This window comes from Hippoglossus stenolepis, chromosome 4 (assembly GCF_022539355.2).
Source record: "Hippoglossus stenolepis isolate QCI-W04-F060 chromosome 4, HSTE1.2, whole genome shotgun sequence".
Lineage (NCBI taxonomy): Eukaryota > Metazoa > Chordata > Actinopteri > Pleuronectiformes > Pleuronectidae > Hippoglossus > Hippoglossus stenolepis.
The window spans coordinates 27,548,220-27,572,593 of NC_061486.1; the positions used below are offsets into that span (position 1 = coordinate 27,548,220).

Sequence of the window (24,374 nt, forward strand, 5' to 3'; positions counted from 1 at the left end):
GTTCAGCTTACAGTTTGTAACATAGGCTATATTAAAACGTGCTAAATTCTTGTAAATTTTGCTAAACAATATTTGTTATTGTATTGACATTTTAGATTTTTTTCCAGTAAGATACGTTCATATAGATTTATTCTGAGGTAAACATTACTGTTGCTGCTCTAGAAACAGTTGGTTTAATTATGTTTAAAATATTCTTTGGATCTCATCCAGTTATGAATTTATTCTTTTTTTTTATGCAATCATCCCTAGCTTGTTTTCAGGTTTAGGAGATGGTTGTTCATGTTTGCAAATGTAAATTGAACCATCATGAGCCATAAGAATAGCATGGAATTTTTTTAATTGAAAGGTGAAAGTTATCCTTACAAAACTACACCGAGATTATGAAACTTACTGTTACAAAAATGTATTTGACCAAGACTTTACTGCAGTTACAGCAGCAGTGTGTCCTGAAACCTACTAGTTAGAGCCAGTGCCTCAGATGTCAGAACAATATTTTGTGACCTGTCTTTTACCTAAGCTAAATTTGCGTTATACAACCTGTATGTTTCGGTGCCTTTGAAATTCATATCAATATTATCCATGGTGCATTGCAGAACACAGTAGTGGTGTCACAGATTTGAGGAACAAAAACAGTACAAATGCAAAGTTACAATGTCACTACCCTAGCAAAAATCATATAGCTCATCTATAGCCAAAGACTCTTGTGTATATATGATGTATGTGTGATGATATCCTCCAATAACTTTCCTTGTAATGCATGCTCAAAGGATGGATGATCTAAGTGACTTCTTGAGACAGAGAAATGTTCCTGAGGAAACAATAGAGACCCTTGAGCATGAGAAGGTATTCAACCTCAAAAGCAGAATATTTGAGTCAAACAACTGTTCTTTTCATGACAATTTTTATTGCTTCTAAATTATTGTCTCTGAAAATGAACATGAGCTTTTTTTGTATTTTCGTTTCTTTAAACTGTAGATAACTAAATATTATCAAAAATTATTAGGTTATCTAATCATGATTACTCATTTTTAAACAATTCCTTTGTCCATGTTTAGGTTGACACCAGCACCATACAGCTGATGACAGATGAAGAATTAAAGACGTATTTGCCATCATATGGTGATCGCCTAGCAGTGTTAGGATTTTGTAAGAGGAAAGAGAACAGCCACAACAACACTCGAAAATCAAAGCTTTTTGAGCGACTGAAACAAAAACTGGCCAAAAGAAAACCTTGTGATGAAGGAGGCAGGAGCAGAAACCAAGGGGAGCCCTCACAACCATCTCAGAAAAGAAATGCTTTGAAGATAATGAGAAAAATAGAAATAGGATGGATGCATTCTGATGATGAAAAAGAGCCTTTCAAGCAAGTGAGAGCCAGACGAGGAGGTGGAACAAGAAAAGTCAACATTTTAAAGGATGCTCAGAAAGGGGAGTTGATGCAGGAAGGAATTAAACTGTTTTTTCCAGACGGGAGAAGTAGTCTGGGGCCCTTAACAGATTTTGAGTTAGATCTCAAAAATTATCAAGAGGTGACAGTTGACGATGTAATTACAGTTGGACAATTGTACACTGACACAAAACTCCCTCTTCTTAGGTTTTATTTGACCACACAGAAAAAAACGATCAACCGTCCACACAGCACAAGTTTGGCTCCATCTTTGGAGTGACAAGAAAGCTCTCAGTCAGTCAATCAGTCCTCCACTTCTTCTCAGTGTTTCTACAACACCGCCATCTGCTACATTTGAAACACTCAATGTAATGGACATAATCTAATCTAGTCCAGGGAGTTTGTGAGTGTTTATGGTATTCACACACAACTTCAATGTAAAATCTTGTTATTTCCTTGTACATTGTCAGTGACCATGCATCTTCATGTAAAACCTAGAATAAGACTGAAACAGTTCAAAAGATAGCTCTAAAGACCAACTGTCCTGTTTGTTACCTAAATCATTTGTTAAGGATAACACCATAAGTCTTAATAGCATCATGCCATTGGAGATCAAGGAGGGCAAAGATGTACATTTAAACAAATTTTGTTGGCACTTTTAAATATCAAGGTCTATGCTTTTAGCCTTTTTAGTTTTTGAGCTAAGCAATTGTTATGTAAAGTTAATACTACAGATGTAACATTTTGGATGGCATTAGTTAATGCCACTTAAGTTTAAGGGTTAATGTCTTAATCCCATTGTGAAGAACATCTATGGCAGAATGACCATTGTAAGATTTTTTTGGAACCAATACATGCCTAAAGTAAGGGATGTAAACATCTAATATCAAAACTAGAAGAATTAGCAGTTCTATAATTGCTCAGTGTTCTATTGCTCTGGGGGAATGTCAATAATGTGTAATGAAAAGAGCACTATGATACAAATCACTTGCTTATCTGTTTAACTCTGTCACTCAAAACAACCATTTTGTCTTAGAATTTCTTGGCTATATCGTCAGACATATCCAGTTACACACCTACAGCATGGTCATCATCATCATTTTCTCATAAGTGTATACAGTACATTTGTTCTTACACAGTTTAGATACGAATAATATTTTTTGTTGACACAAAGGCATAAAGGGAAGATAGGAATATGTGTATGAATATTTACACAAAATTAGTTGGGAGCTGTGAATTCACTGGTACTGTGTAGTCATGTTCTTTTATGTGTGTGTCAGTCAGTTGGAATCAGTCACCCCGCGCAAGATAACGACATTGCGCAGCTATATGCGCATTTCACCGAGTATAAAAGTAATAAAATGCCTCACATTGTTGTCACCTATTTAAGACCAGGGTGCTACTGACATTAACATATAGATTTATAACAGCTGATGACTCACATGGGTCGCGAATAACCAGCCCAAAAATGTACTATAGGTCTATGTATTAATTAATAATGAATAATACGATAACAGGATGTCTATATCAGCTTGCCAAGCGCGCTTCCAATCATGAACAGCGCTGTCTACACAATCAGCAACATGGACAGGTCAGGTAATACAACTTTGGAAAAGCCTGCGGTGTACATCATTCAGCACCATGGACAGTGGCGAACGCAGACACCCGAAGTGCGTTTAGAATGGAATTGCTGGTGTGATTTTATTCCTTTTGTTTCATTTAGCAGGAGCGCTGAAACCTCATCTAGTCACATTTAGAAATGAATTACATTTAGTTAAAGGGGACATAGCATGCAAATTCCACTTTGTTAGTGCTTCTACAGGTTAATGTGGGTATCTGGCATGTCTACCAACCCAAAAACTCTGGGGAAAAAACACTCGCGCGTTTTGTTATAGTTCCTCTAAGTCAGAAACGTCATGCTTGAGCGACTCGATTGCGCTTCCTGGGTATTGTTTCGTAACAAGGAACTGGAAGTCTCCCTACATGGTCTTGGCCCACCCCCACTCGTTACTTCGGGTTTACACCGGAGGCAGCGAGGCTGCGAGGCAGCGCAGCGCCGTTCCCAAGCACGCAGCCGGGCTGTTCACACGGGACGAGCATTTCTCCGCTGGTCAGCCCGCGATTCACTCACATGTGGCATTTGTCTGGATCGTTGGGACTGGGAGGCTGCAGCAGCTGCTCGGGAGCGACCGCTCGCTCTCCAGTGTGGAAGACTTCCGCAGTGTTCAGCGCTACTGTAACCCCCGAACCCCGACATTCAACGGGTACAACAACAAGGGGAGAAAGCAGAATCGCGGGCTGACCTTATATGTACAGTCTATGGGGCTGACCAGCGCGGAGAAATGCTCGTCCCGTGTGAACAGCCAGGCGGCTGCGCGCTGGAGAACGGCGCTGCGCTGCCTCGCAGCGGTCTTCCACACTGCCAGCTGTGTGGAAGACTTCCGCAGTGTTCAGCTCTACTGTACGCCGGGTTACAGTAGTTACGCCGGGTTACAGTAGTTACGCCGGGGTACACGGACGCGAAGCGCCGCTGCGAGGCAGCGCAGCGCCGTTCTCCACCGCAGCCGCCTGGCTGTTCACACAGGACGTGCATTTCTCCGCGCTGGTCAGCCCCATAGACTGTATATATAAGGTCAGCCCGCGATTCTGCTTTCTCCGCTTGTTGTTGTACCCGTTGAATGTCGGGGTTCGGGGTAAATGATGGTCTTCATAGCCCCCCCCCTCTCTCTCTCTCTCTGTCTGTCTGCTTGTGTGCTTGTAGTGGATGGGCAGAGGGGGACATTTAATTATGTGATTGGGAAAATTAAAACTCCAGGACAACAAGGGAATACAAAGTATGGGATGCATATTTGATATTTATATCATATAAAATATGTAATTTATATCGTTTAAAATCATGGGGGGGGAGGGGGGAGCTGGCTCATTAGCATTTAAAGGAACAGGCACTCAAAACAGGTCACTCTGTGGAGGGCTGTTTTATACAGGGTAAAAAGGGTGCTGTTTTAAATGATCCTTGTGGTATTTTGACCAAAGTATGTTACAGACATTTCATTAAGACCCCAAGGAACCATATCAACTTGTGGTAAAATGGGCATGCTATGTCCCCTTTAGTTAATAAGTAACATCATCCACCATTGTTGACTTTTCTTAAAAATGTGTTCTTTACATGCTAGCATTGCAAGAATTTCAAAATCAGGTTTGAAAAAGAAGTTGAAAGGTTTTTTTCCCCTCCGTGTGTGTCATTCATGTGTTATTGCGTCTCGCTCATCTTCCGACCAATGATTGAGTTTTCCTTCAACCCACCAGGTGACGCAAGGATTCACCTATAGGCTACATCTTCACACATAGCATAGTCTGTTTTACAAAATGGCTTCATCAGCACAATAATAATTATAAAAGTAATGACTAGAATGGAACTCTAACAGATGTAACATTTGGGCATGAACATGCTCAAAATGAAAAATATTAATGTTTTCATAATCTGCACGTACTCTTTGCATAGTATTACGCCTGGGCCACACTGCCTATACCTCTCTACCTGTGCGTCGGCTACCTCGCTGAACTGCAGCTGATCGCATGTCTGTGTGGTGTCCACACAGACAGCGCTGTTGCTGCCAGCCCTGTCTTTGAACATGGAGTTTGGATTTGATGATGGCCATCATTAAAAGCATTGTTAACAAATGAAGGGATTCCAGCCACAGAAATGCTAGACAGCTTTTAATTTGAAACGGATACAAATGGATGAGTTACAAAATGATTAATATTTTTTTCATTTCATTTCTGTGATATATTCTACAGATACATTGAAACTGTAGCAAAAATTGACAGTGATCTATTTTGTGCCTGTATTTCAGATGGCGTGTACAATAAACAATTCAGGACATATTTGTTTACTATGGTAGGCCTAGCTGACACTGTTTATCATAGCACATACTTCATTCCCCCAGTCCATCAGCAATCATTGGACAAAGTCTTAAATAAAGGTCTGTAATTTTATTACACATCATCAGACATTGCCAGGTTGTGTTCAGCCATAAGTTCCATACATAAGTGAAACACATCCTCATCACAAGGGTAGTCCTTAAAACAACAGTCCTCTCTGCATATTTCTATTTTCATTTGATCAGCTGGCTGCAAGACCTGGCATGTAAAATGTTATATCTGTGTGAAGAAGTATGCAGCTTTTACAACCAAAACATTGATTTTCAGGAAAGACAGTAATTTCTTGGACATGACATGAAGTTTATATTTTGATTAGTACTGATAATGTTGAAGTTAAAATTGTTTAGGATTAGAGAATAATCACTTGGGTAAAATGTGCAAGTTTTCATCTATGCTTATTTCAAACCACCATGCTGCTACAGCTAACTATACAGTACATGGCTGACAGGGGTGGGGATGGATGTAACACTTTTAATCTAATTAAACCTGAATTGACAACTTCACACATACACACATTTTTTGTTCACTACATAGATGATGTTCTCTTCTAAATTCTAATCAGCACCACCATAAAAGGCAAATACAAACACAATGACAATGAAAGGTTAATCATAGAAATCAAAAAGTGCCAACAACAGCAGAGCATTTCAGGGAGTGGTGGCCAATGGAGCCTCAAAGGCCACAGCTCGATCACACAAGTGGACACGTAACTACACCCAGAAGGGCTTCCAGCAGAGCAATCCGTCTTCCACGGAAACGGCAGTCGGTTGTGCTGTATGGGGAGGATGACGCGCCACGACGGCTGCCACGCCACACAAAAGGCCCTTGCACACCAGGCTGCAGCCACCACGGGAGATGAGTGGAAATGGAAGGCACACCCGTATTTAAAAGGCCGTATGGCTCCACCCAGTAATCAGTGTGCCGGGAAAGCTGGCACAGTGCCGTACAGCAACAGGGAGGGAAAGGACCTCCGGCTACTCTAAGTACAATCTACTTTGAATTATAAACCTCGAGCAGTTGCCGTTTTTTACATTAGGCTAAGAGTGGATTTAGACAAACCCTAAATGCTGTAGTAGATTATAGAAGTTACTGAGATACTGAAATATAATTAGAGCGAAGGTACTGCACATAGATGCACTGTGTAAATGGGCGAATGGCAAAAACTGTACTGTGACTTGCGGAGTGGTCATCAAGACTAGAAAAGCGCTACATAAACACAAACCATTTAGATAAACTTAGAATGGATCACATCATTTACTGACAGTAATAAAAATAAATGAATGTGTGCATTCCAGTAATGAGCTCATGTATTCTTTGTTAGTATGACTGATTGGTTCACACTGTTAAGAAACCTGCCTTGGGTGAGTGGTGTTACGCCCAGCCTAGGAGCCACGAGAGCATAACATAATTTGGCAAAACAATCTATAATATCAAAACTAACTTCCCTACACCCAAAAGAGACGAAAATAGAATACAGAGATCTTACCTCCCTACCTAAACAAAAACAGGAGAAAAGAGTTTTCTAAAACAGAAAGGTGTCTCTTCCATACAATAATCAGGACTGCTCTGAAACATCAATCAAAAGGTAATTAACAGAAAACATTCTAACAATATAGCGAATACAGATCTGAAAGGATTTAATAGGACAAAGTCACGGTTGTGTTGGGAGCCAAGAAAAAAAGATGAAGGTCCCCCGGCATCAGCTCCATCAGCCTATCCTCCAATCACCTGCCGGACCTGAAACACAGCCACAGGAAAACAGAGCAAGGGAAACAGCACCACCCCCAGGCAGGGAGGGAGAACCACACAAAACAAACATATGACTCAGAGTCAGAACAGTGGTGGCCATACATATCCATAAACTTGCTGTTGCTACACTTAAAGTTGGTATGGTTTCAATCACACCTTCATATGACTCTTTCCTCTCATGCCCTTCACAGGAAATGTCTTTGTGGTGAGCCTGGCCTTCGCTGACTTGGTGGTTGCATTTTATCCCTACCCTCTGGTATTGTATGCCATCTTCCATGACGGCTGGTCACTAGGTGAGACCCAGTGCAAGGTGAGCTGTATATGACTGTATATCTGATGCTCACTTTCCTTTAAACCTTTATCTCACAAGTCAGTAGTTTGTTATTAACATCGGTCTCTGGTGATGCAATCACACATGGACAGCTCTGATTTAATCAGTTCACACTTGGCATTAAATTGTGTTTTAACATCTGTCTGCAGTGACCACTTGTGATCAAATGTCACGTCCCATTTTATATGCAATTAAACACAATTTCTGTTCACAAAGACCAAATGTTTTTAACCAGGAGGCCTTTTGTCAGTGTCCATTTCATTTAGTGAGTGAGAGAGAGAAAGCAAGAAAGCAGAGTCAAGAGGAGGTGGGTAAATCAATGCTCTGCACAAAGCTTTGCAATAAAATACGATTTTTTATAAAGAAAATAAAAAAGAAAGAATCGATATGTGTCAGTCAGAGTTAATACCATGGTGGTGACCACAAATACAGAATACTAGGTCTGAACAGGGTATCAGAGCGCCGCGATTTGTGCCCTTTGATTATGATGACAAACTCCGAACAAAATCCTTTAATAGGAAACAATGTGAGAGTTTTTTAAGGAAGCAGGAGGATCCAAAAATGTGTAACAAAAACTGTCCTTTAATTAGACAGGGTTTGACAAAATCCACTAAGAGAAAAAGCACAGGAAAACTAGAAAAAGGACTCCAAAAGGCTGACCTGGAAAAACGTAGGGAAACACAAGAACTCACGATAAAGGCGAGAGGGTGGTGACGTGGGAAGGCCGTGTAGACGACGAACCGACAAACGGAAGCACAGAGACTTATATACACAGGGAAGGCAGGGGTAATTAGACACAGGTGAAACACATGAGGAACTGGTGCAGACAATCACAGGGGCAGGAAACAGGACAAAGACAGGAAGTAAAGTGGAAAACACACAATGAGCAAAACATAACAGGAAACTGAAAACTCAGAACACAAATCCAAACATAAGGAAAACACAGGTCTTCTGTTTCTGTATCAGTGGGATGCCTACACACAAACGGTGCAGTCAGTGTGTGTGTGTGTGTCTGTTGTTATTTTCAATTTAATACCAATATACAAATAATAATAATAATACTTGAATATATAATGGGTAAATTGGTCTATGATCAGCCTGACCCATAGTGTGATGAAAGTTTTCTGGAAGCTAATGAAAAGAGATGACTTCTTAAGCCATGTTCACACCGGACGCGGCAGCGCAGCGCCAAGATAAGCTGTCCGCCTCCTTTCCGCCCCCATGTAAATCAATTGGGCTGTTCACATTGGCTGCGAAGCAGCACCGAGGACGGCTCGCGCTCTGCAGCGATGGTTTCGGCGTCTGGTCTATTTTTTTTGCTCGCCGCCAGCATATCGCGCCAGAAAACACACTGAAAATCGATTTTTAAATGATATAAATGACATATTATCAGTGGTGTATAAAGTACTTGAAAGCCATACCTGAGTAAAAGTACAGATATCTTACCTGAAAGTGACTGGTAAAAGTAAAAGTCACCCATAAGAAAATGACTTGAGTCAAAGTCTTAAAGTAGCTAATATCAAATGTACTTAAGTATCAAAAGTACAAGTACCAAAATTAAAAATGCAAAGTGCTTTTTATAGTAGGCCTATACAGACACAAAAAAAACAAAATTGTTCTCTTCAGGCTTTATTTCAACTGACTGAAAAATTATAACAAAAATATACATATACTGTATAATTTCAAATAGTAATGGACTAGTGCATCTGAACTTCTATGGACAACAAAGAACCAACACAACAGAATAAACAAGTGCCTCTTGTGTCTGCCTAAGACCACTAATAGACCAAAGTATAACCACGAACAAATTCTGTAAATATCACTAAACATGGACCTTTCACTTTCTAATCAGTAGCAGGAATGATACACAGTGCCCCTTATGATAACTCAGCAAAAGGAAACAAGTTTGAGGCAAACAAATAGGATAGTTTTCCTCTGTTAACAACCTGCACAGTGCTAGTACAGAGAAGGAAAAAAAATCACTGGACAGTCTAGTTTGGCTGCATGCCAATGTTGTGCAATAGTAGGTAGACTTGATGTTGGCTAATTATTAATAATCATAAAATATGATAATTAAAATAATATTATTTATTAAAAATAATATTATTAATTACAAACAATAAAGTTATCAATTAAGAATAAGGAAATTATTAATGAAAAACAATAAAATGATCAATTAAGAATAATAAAATCTTGTAATTATAATTTATAAAAGACGGGGCACCACCCTGGTATCAGGGACCAACAATCAATCTGTAAAGATCAGTCTCATAATCTGAAAAAGTTCAATTAGAAATCTCAATATTTACTTAATGATATATAATGAACAGTGAAGGTTTTAAGTTCAAGCACTGGCTATCATAATCCAGCCGTATTCACATACATATGCACAAATACCGTTACTTTAAATACAATAGAATTTATTCAAGATAATACCATCAATGTTAATTAATGACTACTATCCTAACAAGAATCCACTATATCAAAGATACATAACAAACACTTATCACAATTTATAACACACATGCAATACCTGTGTGTGTGTGTGTGTGTGTGTGTGTGTGTGTGTGTCTGTGTGTGTGTGTGTGTGTGTGTGTGTGAGAGAGAGGAGGGGAAGTCAAGATGGCGTACGAAGTCACGTGGGTGAAGTTTGTATGGCCAAATTCAAGATGGCGTTATAACCACGTTGGGGACATACATATGACCAATTCAAGATGGCGGTATAAACTCGTGGTTTGACCAACAGGAAATGGAGAACAAAGGGATGCTTTGGTCTATCTCGTGGTTCAAGGCGCCGAATGGCGTCGAGATGCGATCGCACTATCTAAGTCGGTTGCAGGTCGGAACGTGTGTGCAGGCGGGTTTAGGAGAAAAGAGAGAGAGAGAGAAAAGGAAACACAAATGGACTCGGCGGTCCTACACAAATATACACTCTAATAACACGCTAATGTTTAAACTAGTCTCTGCCCAGACATAAGCCTCTTACTTGCTGGTCCACGGTTTGTTGATGCGCGAGCGGAAAGTGGAGAGAATTGGTCTCGTTCTCCTTGGCGAAAGTTTCTTGCCCTTCTGCAGGGATGAACAGCTGAGGAGCAGCTGTGGTTTCGGATCTGGAAAAAGTCTGTGGAACTCGGCCTGCGAGTGAATAGACTTTTGCCGCGGTCGTTTCAAAATAAAAATCAAGCTTTCAAAATAAAAATCGAGGTAACAGGAAGTTCACAAAAAGGAGAGCGTAAACTTAAGGTAAAAATCAAAATACAAACGTTTGGATGGGTCCTCCCTTTGAGTGGCTGGATCGTCTGGAGTAACCGGGAGAGGTTCTGGTCTAATCTTCAGCACACGGGAATAAGCAATGAGTTGCAGGGGGGGCTCTGTATTTATTACCTGAGAGGTGTCCGGCCTCCCTCCAGGGGGGGCCGTGGGGTCTGTTGGCTCTCAGCCAATGGAAGGCCCGAGTTTAAACTCGGGCCGCGGTTAAAAACATGGGGGTCCCCAAAGGCATTCTGGGTGTTTTCTGGCCTCATGGTCAGAGAAACAACTCTAGGTCAGGCTTCTCAAATGTCATGTCATCATTGTCCTGGGCTCAATCCCAACACCAAATTTCAGACAGAATAATAAAGACTGAACTGAACCGAGCTCCTGCAGGAGCACCTGGATAATTCTAAAGGGAATAAATGGATGGGGAATGTGCTCACGTTGATTAAGTCCCTGCCCTTTGTACACACATCGCAACTACCCATTGGATGGTTTAGTGAGGTCCTCGGATCGGCCCTGCCAGAGTTGGTCACGGCCCTGGTGGAGCTGGAGAGTGGAGTTTCTGAAGGTGCGGAGGGATTCATTTACCTCCGAACCCCTACATTGAACGGAACAAACAACAACCAGCGGAGAAAGCTGAATCGCGGCCTGACCGGTGTTAACAGCCAGGCGGCTGCGAGCGCGAGAATTTAAATCCTTCCCTCCCCACCTCGCATCACCCACTCCAACAACATGTCCATAAAAGGCTTGATATGCTGTCACTCTCTATGTTACATGTATGTATTCACATCTTAAACCTTATGTCTTGCCTCTCAACCTCTGCTCTGGTTAAGAAAAGCTTTGGAGCTTCTCCATCTTGAACCTTTGATATGAAAGTCCCTGAGCGTAGGTAGACATTACAATTTACCGCTAGTTTGCCCCTTATGTATAACCTAGCCATGGGTATTGCTAGGAGAGAAGGGAGTATGTGTGGGGGGAACAAATAGCAGATGTGCTGTGTTTTTGATGTAGGGAGCACAAGGCAAAAATTCCTTCACACATACATGACCATAAATGGAGCTCGGAGCTATAATCATGTGACACACCATCCCAATTTGGCAGTCTATTTAAGCTGAAAAGATTTCTCATGCTTGTCAATGCCTCTGCTGCACTGCATCAGTACCGCTGCCTGTCGATTTAGTGGTGCGAAGGCTCACATATAGCAGATTCACAAGGTAATATTTTCCCCTACAACCAAGATGCCTAGGGGGTAATGGCCACACGCAGGCTGGTGCCAAGGCTCCGAATGTGCAATTTTGGGGCATTAAAGACATTTGCTCATCACTCCCCATGATATTAATTTCATGTAATAAATCTAATGATTTCTGGGGAAGTAATGGAATGGGAGTTTATACACCAAACTCTAAAAGTTATATGAAACACACAATAAACAATGTTTATTATTCTTATCATTCTTCTTCTTCTTCTTCTTATTATTATTATTATGGATTTTCTACTTTCAAGAAATCTAAAACATATTTTCACTTTTCCATGATGAGTGATAGTAGAACACTACAGTTTGCCAAAAGTGAGAGAGTCTTGAGTATTTCCTGAAGCCACTCTAAGATGCTGATTAACTTTCAAGTGCCAACAAAAGCGGAATCCACGTAACTTCCAGGATTGCTCTCATGTAGACTGGACTTCTAACATTTTCCTTTTAAGATAATCTTGTGTTATCCATAGACCCGCAGGGCTGGGGAACTGTAGCTCAAGATGCTACGAGCTAGTTTGCTGTAAGTTATTAAGCTGCAGCAACACTGCAAGTAGTGAGCTATGCTACAAGCTGGAGCTTAGTCATTTAGTCATGTTCGTGTTGTAATTTACTGCAACACTGAGCTGGCCTATCTCTCTCTCTCTCTCTGTCTCAGGTGAGTGGATTCCTGATGGGCTTGAGCGTCATTGGCTCCATCTTCAACATAACAGGCATTGCCATCAACCGCTACTGTTACATCTGCCACAGCTTCAGTTACGACAAGCTGTACAGCTACCGCAACACGCTGCTGCTAGTGGCCCTCATTTGGCTGCTCACTGTCATTGCCATCATGCCCAATTTCTTTGTCGGCTCACTGCAGTACGACCCACGCATCTACTCATGTACATTTGCACAGACAGTCAGCACGTCCTACACCATTGCAGTGGTGGTCATTCATTTCTTTGTGCCCATTGCTGTTGTCACCTTCTGCTACCTACGAATCTGGATCCTGGTCATCCAAGTGAGACGGAGGGTAAAGTCAGAGGTTGGTCCTCGCCTCAAGCCCAGCGACCTGAGGAACTTTATCACCATGTTTGTGGTGTTCGTGCTGTTTGCAATTTGTTGGGCACCACTCAATTTCATTGGGCTTGCTGTTGCTATCAACCCTGAAGCAACGGCACCTCGCATCCCAGAGTGGCTGTTTGTGGTCAGCTACTTCATGGCTTACTTCAACAGTTGCCTCAATGCCATCATCTATGGCCTGCTGAACCAGAACTTCCGGAGAGAGTACAAGCGGATCATCATGTCTGTGTGGATGCCACACCTTTTCTTCCAGGAGACATCGCGGGGGGGCACTGAGGGGATGAAGAGTAAACCCTCACCAGGACTCAATAATAATGAGCAAGTGAAAGGAGAAACTGTGTGACACTGCTTTCCTCCTCTCTGATCTCCTTTCTGTTTTCACTTGTGCAGTGCCATCTATCAGAAGTTAATCTCTTCTGTGACAAAGCAATGAACTCTGTAAATACAGATAGACCGACCAACAGTGAGCGTGAGTGGGATTAAAATGAAAGAAGAGTTTTCTCAAAAAGCATAATGACTGCAGTAGCTGTGTTCTCCATTCTTTTAAGAGTACCATTCATGAAACACAAGGCTCATCAATTTAGATTTGAAGTGATTTTATTTGAATTTATATTCATTAATTTGAGTCTGCAATGTGTGGTTTGTATTTAGTGGCAATATTCAGTATCCGTGTAAAAAATACTTTCAACCAAATATGATGTTCAGTGCTGCAAACTAATCACCCTAATCGTTTTTGGCTTATACCTCAGGAATAGGGCCCTCACTGGGGCCAGGAAATAGACAACGAATCTGGTCTCCCTGGACAAAATGCAGGAAAGGTTCCTGAGTTCCTTTGAAGATTCTTGGATTCCTGGAAAAGTTTGTGGGTTTAAAATGGGCTACATAATCCCTTCTCTAACAGTTTTGTTAAGTGGGATGAAATTAACATTGTAGCCTTTTGTTTTGCATCTTTACTTTTTGACATTTGATTTTCACCTGCTTTTATAGTTTTCAAACCAAAAATTTGTAATAACTTCCATGTTTTTTTCAAAAATAAGAAAACAAAAATTGATGAGCCCTACACATGTATCATAACTTATTATGTATCATGTTTTGTACACCTCAGGGTGCCTGCCTCCTCTACTGTTAAGAGATTAGTAATTTAAGTATATTACATCATGAGGTCAATGATGGTTTGCCTGTCCACACAGTGTCTTCATTATCCTTATGGATTTCTGTACTGTATTAGTAATGTACTACAAGTGTTTTAGCACACCAGATAATTTCAAAGGCATTCTGTGTATTAGTAATTATTGTTTGTCTCATTTTTAAACCAAAAATGTATTCAGTTCTCATTTTATTATATAACTGTTGGTAAATGCACTACAGCATGATGACCCTCTAACAGATGACAGAACAATCTGTTACTGGTTGATGCCTCAAATTTGTAATGGACATTTCCATGCTTTGTCAAAGGTGCCTGATTTATTGTTCATAGCCTCAAAATGAAAGATTTTACCAAAAACAACAAACCGTTCTGCCAGAAAGCTGTGGTGGACTTACAGGTGTATTATCATTATGAAACTATTTTACCAACATCCCTCATAGGTTTGTTTCAAGGTGTGTTCACACTGAATGAGAAGTCAATTTAGAGGTGAGGTGACACGTCAATTCTCTCTCTCTCTCTCTCTCTCATACAATATCCAGGTTCAAATCTGGCATCTTAGGGTGTTACATTTTTATTTTCAAAACCTAACTAGGGTGAAGACCTTATTTTTGTCGTTTTTATGTGTTGAAACATAATGTAATTATCACATTGCTTTAATGACCTCCACTCTCTGTACTACTGCAGATTTGACAAAAGAATGTTAACAGGCAAATGCAGTGAAAGTATAGATTATATAATATGATTTAGTCGATCATCAATGAATTACATTATTCATGACCACGATTCACATATTCCTATATTAAACTTATACATCAAGGTTTTTCAGCCCTCAGTGATCATCACCCTCTCTTCAGTGTGGGTTGTAGAGTCTGCAGTGTGCTGTGCTGTACAGGCAAGGACATTTTTTCTACAAATCTCCCACACCAGAGCTGTTGTGACAGGTGACCACACCCCAGTTAAGTTGCACGTTTTTCCCCACTGGCTCCCTGCTTGACAGCATGCTCTTTGTTCTGCAGCCCTCCTGGTAGTCTTGTACCTTTGTGCGAAACACCAATAATCTCTGTCCAAGAGGCACAAATGTTCTTCTCCTCCTTAGCATCGGCAAGGGGAAGATCTCCCAACCAATGACGTCCTGTTTCAGCCCTCTATGCTCAACCTACACAATGTACATTTTCCCATCATCCTTAGGCTGTTCAAGAATTCACTTGGGCTCTTAATCCATGTTCAATTTCAATGTTTCCTGCTCTGAGCACAGCCTGTAAGCAGCTTTTATCTTCAACATGGATTGACAATAGCAAAATGGACATTCATTCAAACTGGTAGAGCATGTCTTTTCATGATCCATTGAAAAGACCTGGCTGTATGATGTCAATTTGTACCACATGGTACCACATGGCTGTCCAGAGTTGGACAGCCATGTGGTACAGACTGGGCAGACCATAATCACACCAGGTTAGGCTCCCTACCCCTTGGTTGTAGGACATCATGATGCAGGACAAACGACAGTCCTGGGCATAAGTATTTTGAAAGTTAAATGATACATGGACTGCATTTATGTGGCACTTCTCAAGTCTTAATGGCCACTCAAAAATTACAGTTTACACTAACCCATTCATATACACATTCAAATAACTCTTGTCTATCACTCACACTGACAGAGGCAATTTGAGGTCCAGTGTCTTGTCCAAGGACATGTCACATCAACATGATGGCTGGACAAGAAAGGACTCGGATCACTGGCCTTCCAAGTGGTGGACAACCTGCTCTAACTCCTGAGCCACTACCACCCCAAGGACAGGATGCCATAGTTGAGGGGGTGTCTGCAGTACAATACGTATACTCAACAGGAGTCATAGAGTTTACAAACTAGCCACCGGCATTGAGGGCAGAAGTATGAGCTAGTTATTTACCATAACATGAGGGAAAGCTGTGGATGTGGTTATTTGTCTAGAGCAGTCATAGACCTGTTGATGAAAAGCTTTAGTCTAACCACCTGTTCACCTGTTTTTCCAGTGTGAGTAAAGGGTTAGTCGGTGGGGCTGGGCCTGTGTATGCTCTATCTGTGGCTAATATTAGCTCAATGCCAGGAACTGGTTGCTACTGTCTCTATTGTTGGCACATCTGTCATTTGTTTGAGTTCTTATTCGCTTGAACAGCATTCCTCATTTCCACCAATTTAAAGCATTGCAAATAAATGTGCTGGATTTCATCCAAGAATTAATAGTCTACTGTAAGAATCAGTGTGTATTTTAGACATGGTTACAGTTAGATTTAAGTTAAGGTTTTGATACTTTTGTTGAAGCATCCACCTTCAGTGTGTAAGGAATCAGTAAAAAATTGTAAGATGCCAGATTTCAACTAGTTATGAAGTAATAGGTTTGCAAGTAAAGACATAAACATCCTACGATTTAATTGCCTAACTGAACGCTTACTAACAAACTAAAACACACACACACACAATAAAAATACAAACTGCACACGTGACAAAAAATTACTTCTGAATTTGGTCTGCACACACCTTTATTCATCAGACAAATGCAGTGCACTAAAATTCTGTTTTGTCTGTTTGAGTTGTAGTGGAAAATTGCACTGACCAGTGTCTAAGGTATTGGAAATCCCCCTGACCAGGTGTCTCACTGCTGTGATACCGTCTACCTGACAGGATGGAACCCTTATTTGGCGGTGTCTCACTGCTATGACCTTGATCAACAGGGTGCATGCCCTTATTTGGTGATGTTTTTCTTCCAACTGCTACAGCGGACGGACAGACACAGATGATCTCATGTCTTTCATGTCTTTTTTCATATTATGTTTTATGAAACGCCTCTTTGTATAAGTTCTGGCTTTTGTGAACTTGCGGCCAGTTCCATTTTGAGCACCCGTGGTTGTTGTGTAACTTCTGCAGAGCTTACTATTATAAAGACTCAAAGGCAACTCCAGTCTGAGAATTTCATTATTTCAAATCTCAAGATGAATTTCCATCACAAACTTGGCGTCACGAACAGGAAAGATCCCTTGAAAGATCGTCTGGACCCGAGAAGTCTTCGGTGGTTGGCCACCCAGGAGAAAAAAATCTTCTGCCTCTACCTCCAACAGTTAAGAGAAGAGAGGGCCGAAATAACTTGGGTTCCGGACCTTCTTCACAGGGATCCAAAGACCTCTCTTTGGTCATCTTATATCTGGTGAGATGTTGAAATTCTGATTTTCATGACTGTTTAGATGATTTCTCAAATACGAAATCAAACATAAGAAATAATACATTTAAAGGGTTTTATTTGGAACGGGTGTATTAGTCATTCTCTCTGGATTATTGTGGATTATTAATGTTAATCTGACCCATATTGTGGCAATCATCCTTGTTGATGGCTTTTTTTTCCTGTTTTTTGCCGTAAAGAGAAACAAGGATTCGTGGAGACGTCCACGTCTTAAATTGAGTGTTCAAGGGAAATTGTAGACGTGCACAATTTCATACACTTAATTGATAAAGATGGGTAACAAGGGAAGTCAGGGACTTCAAAACCCAGAAAGTCCAAATGGTGGGCTTTATGGTTGCAAGAGTGAGGACGGGAAAGTGTGACATTTTCTTCCAATATGGTCCAGAGACTTTGCTTTTCCTCATAACGGGTCATTCATTGTCGAAAAAATTAAACTTTTATGAGAGAAACTCCTCGAGAATGAGGAAGAATTAAAAAGCAACAAAAAAAAAAAAAAGAGAAAAAATAAATAAATAAATCAAGGTCACAATGTGGAAAGACAGAAGATAATAAGAAAGTGTCTTGAAATGTGGGAAACAGAGGCAGAGTGTAGGGACAGAAAACAAACATTTAAACAGATGGCTAAGGTTGATAAGAAGGAAACTGAGAAAGTTGAAAAGAAATCATATAGATCTCTGTATTCTCCATTACAGGGTGTGGCAGTCCGCTCCTCGACGCCTGCCTTCCTCCTCACCTACGACAAAACCCTCCTCCATATGATGTGCAGAGACCAGACTCCACCAATCAACGATCAGGCCCATCTCAGACTCCACCCACCACTCTCCCAGTCTATGGAGACGGGGCAGCGGGAGGACTGAATGATGACGCCACCTCTTCCTCATCTTTAGGCCCCACTGACTTTGCAAAGATATGTCCGCACTGTGGGGGAGACCTCCGTCTGACATCACCAGACTGGGATGATGCGTTTAATGCAGCATACGTCAACGCTCTCAACACACTCCTCAACGCCCTGAGGACCGCCTTCCCCAATAAAATTGACATGTCCAAAATAACGGGGTGCAAACAACAACCAGGCGAAACCGTAGGAGATTTCCTCACACGTCTGACCGTCCTGTTTAATCAACACAGAGGCATCCCCATACCTGACACCCTTGGCAACGAGCCAGGGGCTTATGAAACACATCTGAAACAGGCCTTCCTGAATGGTCTGCTCCCCCCACTACGGGCAGACGTAGGCCACACCTGCATCGGGCTTGAGGATGCTCGCTTGACAGAGGTCAGATGTCATTCTGAACATGCTGAACGTCAACACAAAGAAACCAAAGACAAAACTCAGCAGAAAAAGAATCAACAACTCCAGAAAGCACAGCTAACCATGATGCAGGCTGTGTCTGCCCTGTCAAGGCCACGCAGACAAGATAACGCTGAGAGCAGAGCCAACTTCACTGTACCAGGAAGAGAGGGGCGCGGACGTGGCCGTGGGCGAGGCTTCTCTGTACACTGGGCAAGGGACTGCCCCAGCAGCGAGAGGAGGGGGAGACAAGAACTTTCACTACCGACTGAACTACAGAAAGTGAGGAGGGGGCAGACGGGGGGAGACGACCAATCTACCCGCCGAGGATCAGAGAAAGGGAAGTGAAACACACACACATACATGCCAAAGCAATGAAGAAAACGCTTGCAATTCTAACCGCACACACACACACACACACACACACAAAAGCTCCAGCAATGAAGAAATCGCTTGCTAAACTAACTGCACACACACACACCAGAGCAAACACAACTTTGTGGTTCTTATGTTAAGTACAATAGTGATGCTTTTAAGAAAATGCCTCAACTCGAACTGTGTGTTAACGGTCACAAACTTAATTTCATGGTCGACTCTGGTGCAGGTTATTCTGTGGTTAGGATGTCAGATTTGCCCACATCTCCTGAGATGAGTGGTGGCTTTATATTCTCTCAAGGTGCCAGCGGTGCCAATGTAAAAGAAAATTTCACAAAACCTCTCAAATGCGCTGCTCAGTTTGACAAACATCCCATAAGGTTTGAACATGATTTTCTGTTGTCTCCCTGTTGCCCGATTAATCTATTAGAAAGAGATTTGATGATGGTGTTAGGCCTCAATTTAGTATCCTCCCCTGATGGAGTGACAGTTACGCACAATTCTTCTTCACAATGTCACAGACCACACATGAGCAGCTGCTTGTATATCAGTGGCAACTTCCTATAAATGCCTCCATTGATCTGCTCTCCAGGTCAGGGTCTCTCGACACCCCTTTTTTCTGATTTTATGCACACTGATTCACTGCATTGCACTTCACATGTGACAGACACAGCAGATCACGTTTATGAATCTCTGTTTTTGCCTTTTCCTGATGATTCTCTGAAAGTGTCCAATATTTTTTGGTCTGTTTCCAGAAGTGCAGCTTCCGTCTCACTCACTGACCAACAGATGGCACTGTTTCGCGTCTCGAATTCCAGCCCTCACATCTCGCTCTCCAAGTCCCATGATGACCAGTGGCAAGGCTTAGGCCCATTTGTCAGATCATGGCAGGCTGCCGTTGATTGGCAACCCACAACCATGCCTGACGTAATGTATTCACCCAGTCTGAGTGCATTTGATCTAAAAATGTCTCCAACCTTCTGTTCTCCAGCCACACGCTCATTTGTTGTGATTGAAAATCACCTTCATTCTTATGCAATGTTGTCCAACCCCTCTGATGTTTCGCCTTTACTTTCAGATCTGCCTGAAACACTGTGGGCAAAGGACACATATGATGTGGGCCTCATCAGAAACTGTGATCCAGTCAAAATCACTCCAAAATCTGATTATAGGCCATGTAAACAACAATATCCACTCAGACAGAATGCAGTGGAGGGGATACGTCCTGTTTTTGAATCCTTTTTGCAGGCTGGTGTAATTGTCCCCTGCCCTGATTCACCGGTCCGCACTCCACTGTTCCCAGTTAAGAAGATCAGAGACAAAGGTCAACCTACTGAGTGGCGGTTTGTGCAGGATCTGAAGGCTGTGAATGATGCTGTAATTTCTCGATCGCCTATTGTTCCCAACCCATACACGCTGCTTTCCCAAATTCCGCCTAATGCAGCGTGGTTTTCGGTTGTAGACTTATCCAATGATTTTTTGTTAGTGTTCCTGTCCACAGGGACAGCCAGTACTGGTTAGCTTTTAATTTTGAAAACAAGGCCTACACGTTCACACGCCTATGTCAAGGCTACTGTGACTCTCCATCATTATACAATCAGGCTCTCAGGAACAGTCTTGAATCCCTCATCCTCATTCCGGGTTCAGTTCTCTTGCAATATGTTGATGATCTACTAGTTGCCAGTCCCACACAGGAGCAATGTGAAACAGATACGATCGCTTTGCTGAGACATCTGGCTCGTGACGGCCATAAAGTCAGCCTCAGCAAATGTCACGTTTCTGGGTCATGTCGTCACCAAAGATGGCAAATCCCTGTCTGATAAGAGAGTAGAAGCTATTGTTAACATGCCTAAACCCTTGACGAAGAAACAAATCATGTCATTCATCGTAGAACGTTCATTCCTGACTTTGCTCTTCTTGAAGCCCCTTTAGGTGCTCTGTACCATGGCAAATCACTCACTCCTCACGAACGTGTCGTTTGGACTCACGAGGCAGACGAGGCATTTGTCACACTGAAGAGGACGCTGCAGCAATCTCCCACTCTTGCTCTCCCTAACCCTGACAAACCTTTTGTTCAGGCTGTGGATGAGAGAGACCGCTGCATGACTTCTGTCCTCCTTCAGTCTCATGGTGACAAATATCGCCCTGTCGCCTACTTCTCCGCCAAACTTGATCCGGTGGCAGCTGGCCTTCCACGTTGTTTGTGTGCAGTGGCCGCCTGTGAAAAAAGCCGTCCTTGCCTCACGAGACATAGTAGGTTACTCTGACTTGACACTCCTTGTTCCTCATGCTGTGTCTCTCATTCTTACAGAACAGAAGACCTCACATCTCTCTGCTGCTCGCTGGTTGAGGTATCACACTGTTCTTCTTGACATGCCCAACATCACAGTGAAACGCTGTTCAACTTTGAACCCAGCCACGCTTCTTCCGCTTCCGGATGACGGGGAGGAACACAACTGTGTGGCTGAACTTCAAGTCCAGTGTTCCCCACGACCTGACCTCTCTGACGAACCTCTTTCTAACTCTGACTTGATTCTGTATGTCGATGGCTCCACCTCACGTGACCCTGTCTCTGGTACTAACTGTGTTGGTTTTTCTGTTTGTTCAGATAACGAAGTTCTCCTCTCGAGTTCTCTTTCTCATCACCTCTCAGCACAGGCAGCAGAGCTCATTGCACTCATGGAAGCATGCAAATTGGCTACTGGTAAAACACACAGTCTACACTGACTCCAGATATGCGTTCGGTGTAACTCATGATTTTGGCGCCCTTTGGCAACACAGAAACTTCCTCACATCTTCTGGTAAAAAGATAGCACACCACGGTCTCATCACAGATCTTCTGTCTGCCATTTTGCATTGTTAAGAGACATTATTCCACGATGGGGAATTCCTAGCAGAATTTCCAGTGACAATGGCAGACACTTCGTAAACGAAGCTGTCAAACAACTCGGTTCTCATCTAACTATGGATGTGCGAACACACTGTGCATATCATCCAGCCAGTGGTGGAGCTGTGGAACGAGAGAACGGCACACTCAAAACTAAACTTGCAAAGTGCTGTGAAGGCACAGGTCTTGCATCGACAAAAGTCCTGCCTCTGGTGCTGATGTACATGAGGATGAGAAAACGAACCCCACATTGGTGTGGATCCTCCGTCTTCTCCGCTTCCATCCACAGACTTGTGTGATCATGATATGTTGTCCTATTTCTCTAACCTGACTTCTTCAGGAAACAGGTGGCAAGAGCCCTACCAGGTACTGCTAACAACCCACACAGCAGTGAAAGTTGCTGAAAGAGCCACCTGGATCCACGCCAGCCACTGCAAATGAGTACCAGCTCCATCTGACCAGCTGACGCCTTCAACTCAAAGCACACACACTGATACTTCCACAGGTTGAGAAGCACCGAGAGTGTTGTATGATTAACCACACGAGCGTTCTGCCACAACACAGAAGAAATCTGCCTGACAACTGAGACCATGGACAGGCCATGGCATCCATTTCGACATCCAGGGTTGTGTGGCCTGAGAGGCTCACTATACGTGTTACTCATGATCTCCTCTATTATTGTTTTGCACATTATTCTGTCTAGATGCACTCCTGTAAAAGTCTCTGATGATCTAACGAACTGTCTTTTCCTACGGTGTCCTCTCAGAACCATCCAACACATGCAAATTTGACTAGACACAAGATAAAGTGATTCAGGTCCCCTTGATCCGTAACTTATTCCCCATCCCTCCCTACCTGGACACTGACAGCACAGATGGTTCTGATGACGATACTCAATTTTAGGTTTTTTTATGTTATTTTCTCCCCCCAGATTGCTTATGTGTTTCTTAATGATTTCACTAGAAAAAAACAGCTACTGCAATTATCCTTTCAACTTCATATTTTATGATGCCTTAATTTAAATCTCTGTGAATTTTTAAGGTTGATGTGAGTTACTTTATGAAGTTTGTACATACTTAATCAATTTTTACTTCCTAGCAAGAATTTAAAAAGTTTTTACTGCATATTTTCAACCTTAGATATACTGTATGTTGACATTTAACGTTTTATTACATTTTAATATGAGTTACTTTTGCCAATCAATACAGTATGTTAAATTTTGATAATGGTTAATGAGATGATGATGTTGTTTGACCTGATTTCCTTCCACTTTCATTTTAAATGCTTGCTCAATTACAGGAAAAGAACTTTTTTTTTCTTTCCACAAAAACAGCAGCGGCTACCTATTGCACCTCCCCACCATGCATCGATGTTCTAGAACCTCTCCATGGTGGATGTGACCCTGTATGTACGCAAAGTACCAGGGTTGAAGACTCGTCGATATTCTTCAATGATTATGATGTTGATTATGATGTTTCTTGATTATTTTTCGTTAGTGATCATATTTTTATTGATGATCAAAGGGGGAAGTGTAGTGGAAAATTGCACTGACCAGTGTCTAAGGTATTGGAAATCCCCCTGACCAGGTGTCTAACTGCTGTGATACTGTCTACCTGACAGGATGGAACCCTTATTTGGTGGTGTCTCACTGCTATGACCTTGATCAACAGGGTGCATGCCCTTATTTGGTGAAGTTTTTCTTCCAACTGCTACAGCGGACGGACAGACACAGATGATCTCATGTCTTTCATGTCTTTTTTCATATTATGTTTTATGAAACGCCTCTTTGTATAAGTTCTGGCTTTTGTGAACTTGCGGCCAGTTCCATTTTGAGCACCCGTGCTTGTTGTGTAACTTCTGCAGAGCTTACTATTATAAAGACTCAAAGGCAACTCCAGTCTGAGAATTTCATTATTTCAAATCTCAAGATGAATTTCCATCACAGAGTGTAAGAGTATTTTGGTATGTAAGCTTACTACAGTCATAACACAAAAACTCTGAAGGTATATAAAAGCACAATTGTCTATGAAGCCCGGGTGACAGTGTACTTATGCAGTTTACAGGTTTAAATCTTAGTAAAGTTTAATCTTAGTAATGATGAGAATCACCACTCTCTATGCATTTCATTTTTCATATTACTACCAGAGAACAGACAAGAGATTCTTGTGAATAAAGCTACCACTGTTTTTATCCTGTTCATCTTAGTAAAGACCAAGTGAATCAGTGGGTGCAGGCTGATCTCCAGTCTAGTCGTTATAAGTTGTTATATAGAATGTGCATGATTTTTTCTGACTGATCTTTTATGTTGTCTTTTATTACTTATTGGTTTAGGTCCAATGATAACTGTGAAAATTGCTGCTGAAAAGATTGAGATAATGATGAAATAATAGTCATGATAATTGGTAGGACCTGGTAATGGTGCATATTAAATTTGTATGCTGTAAATGTCATGATTAATGGATGAATGAAAGAGACATATTG

The 24,374-nt window shown here is 41.8% G+C and overlaps 1 protein-coding gene across 1 annotated transcript in view; it reads left to right on the forward strand.

Moving 5' to 3' along the window:
- Positions 1–13,321, forward strand: part of LOC118105768 (melatonin receptor type 1B-B) — a 70,128-nt gene extending 56,807 nt beyond the window's left edge. The window contains exons 2-3 of the mRNA XM_035153577.2: positions 7,270–7,388; positions 12,572–13,321. Of these exons, the coding sequence (XP_035009468.1) occupies positions 7,270–7,388; positions 12,572–13,321 (869 nt within the window). The remainder of the gene's footprint in view (positions 1–7,269; positions 7,389–12,571) is intronic.
- Positions 13,322–24,374: the final 11,053 nt, after the last annotated feature.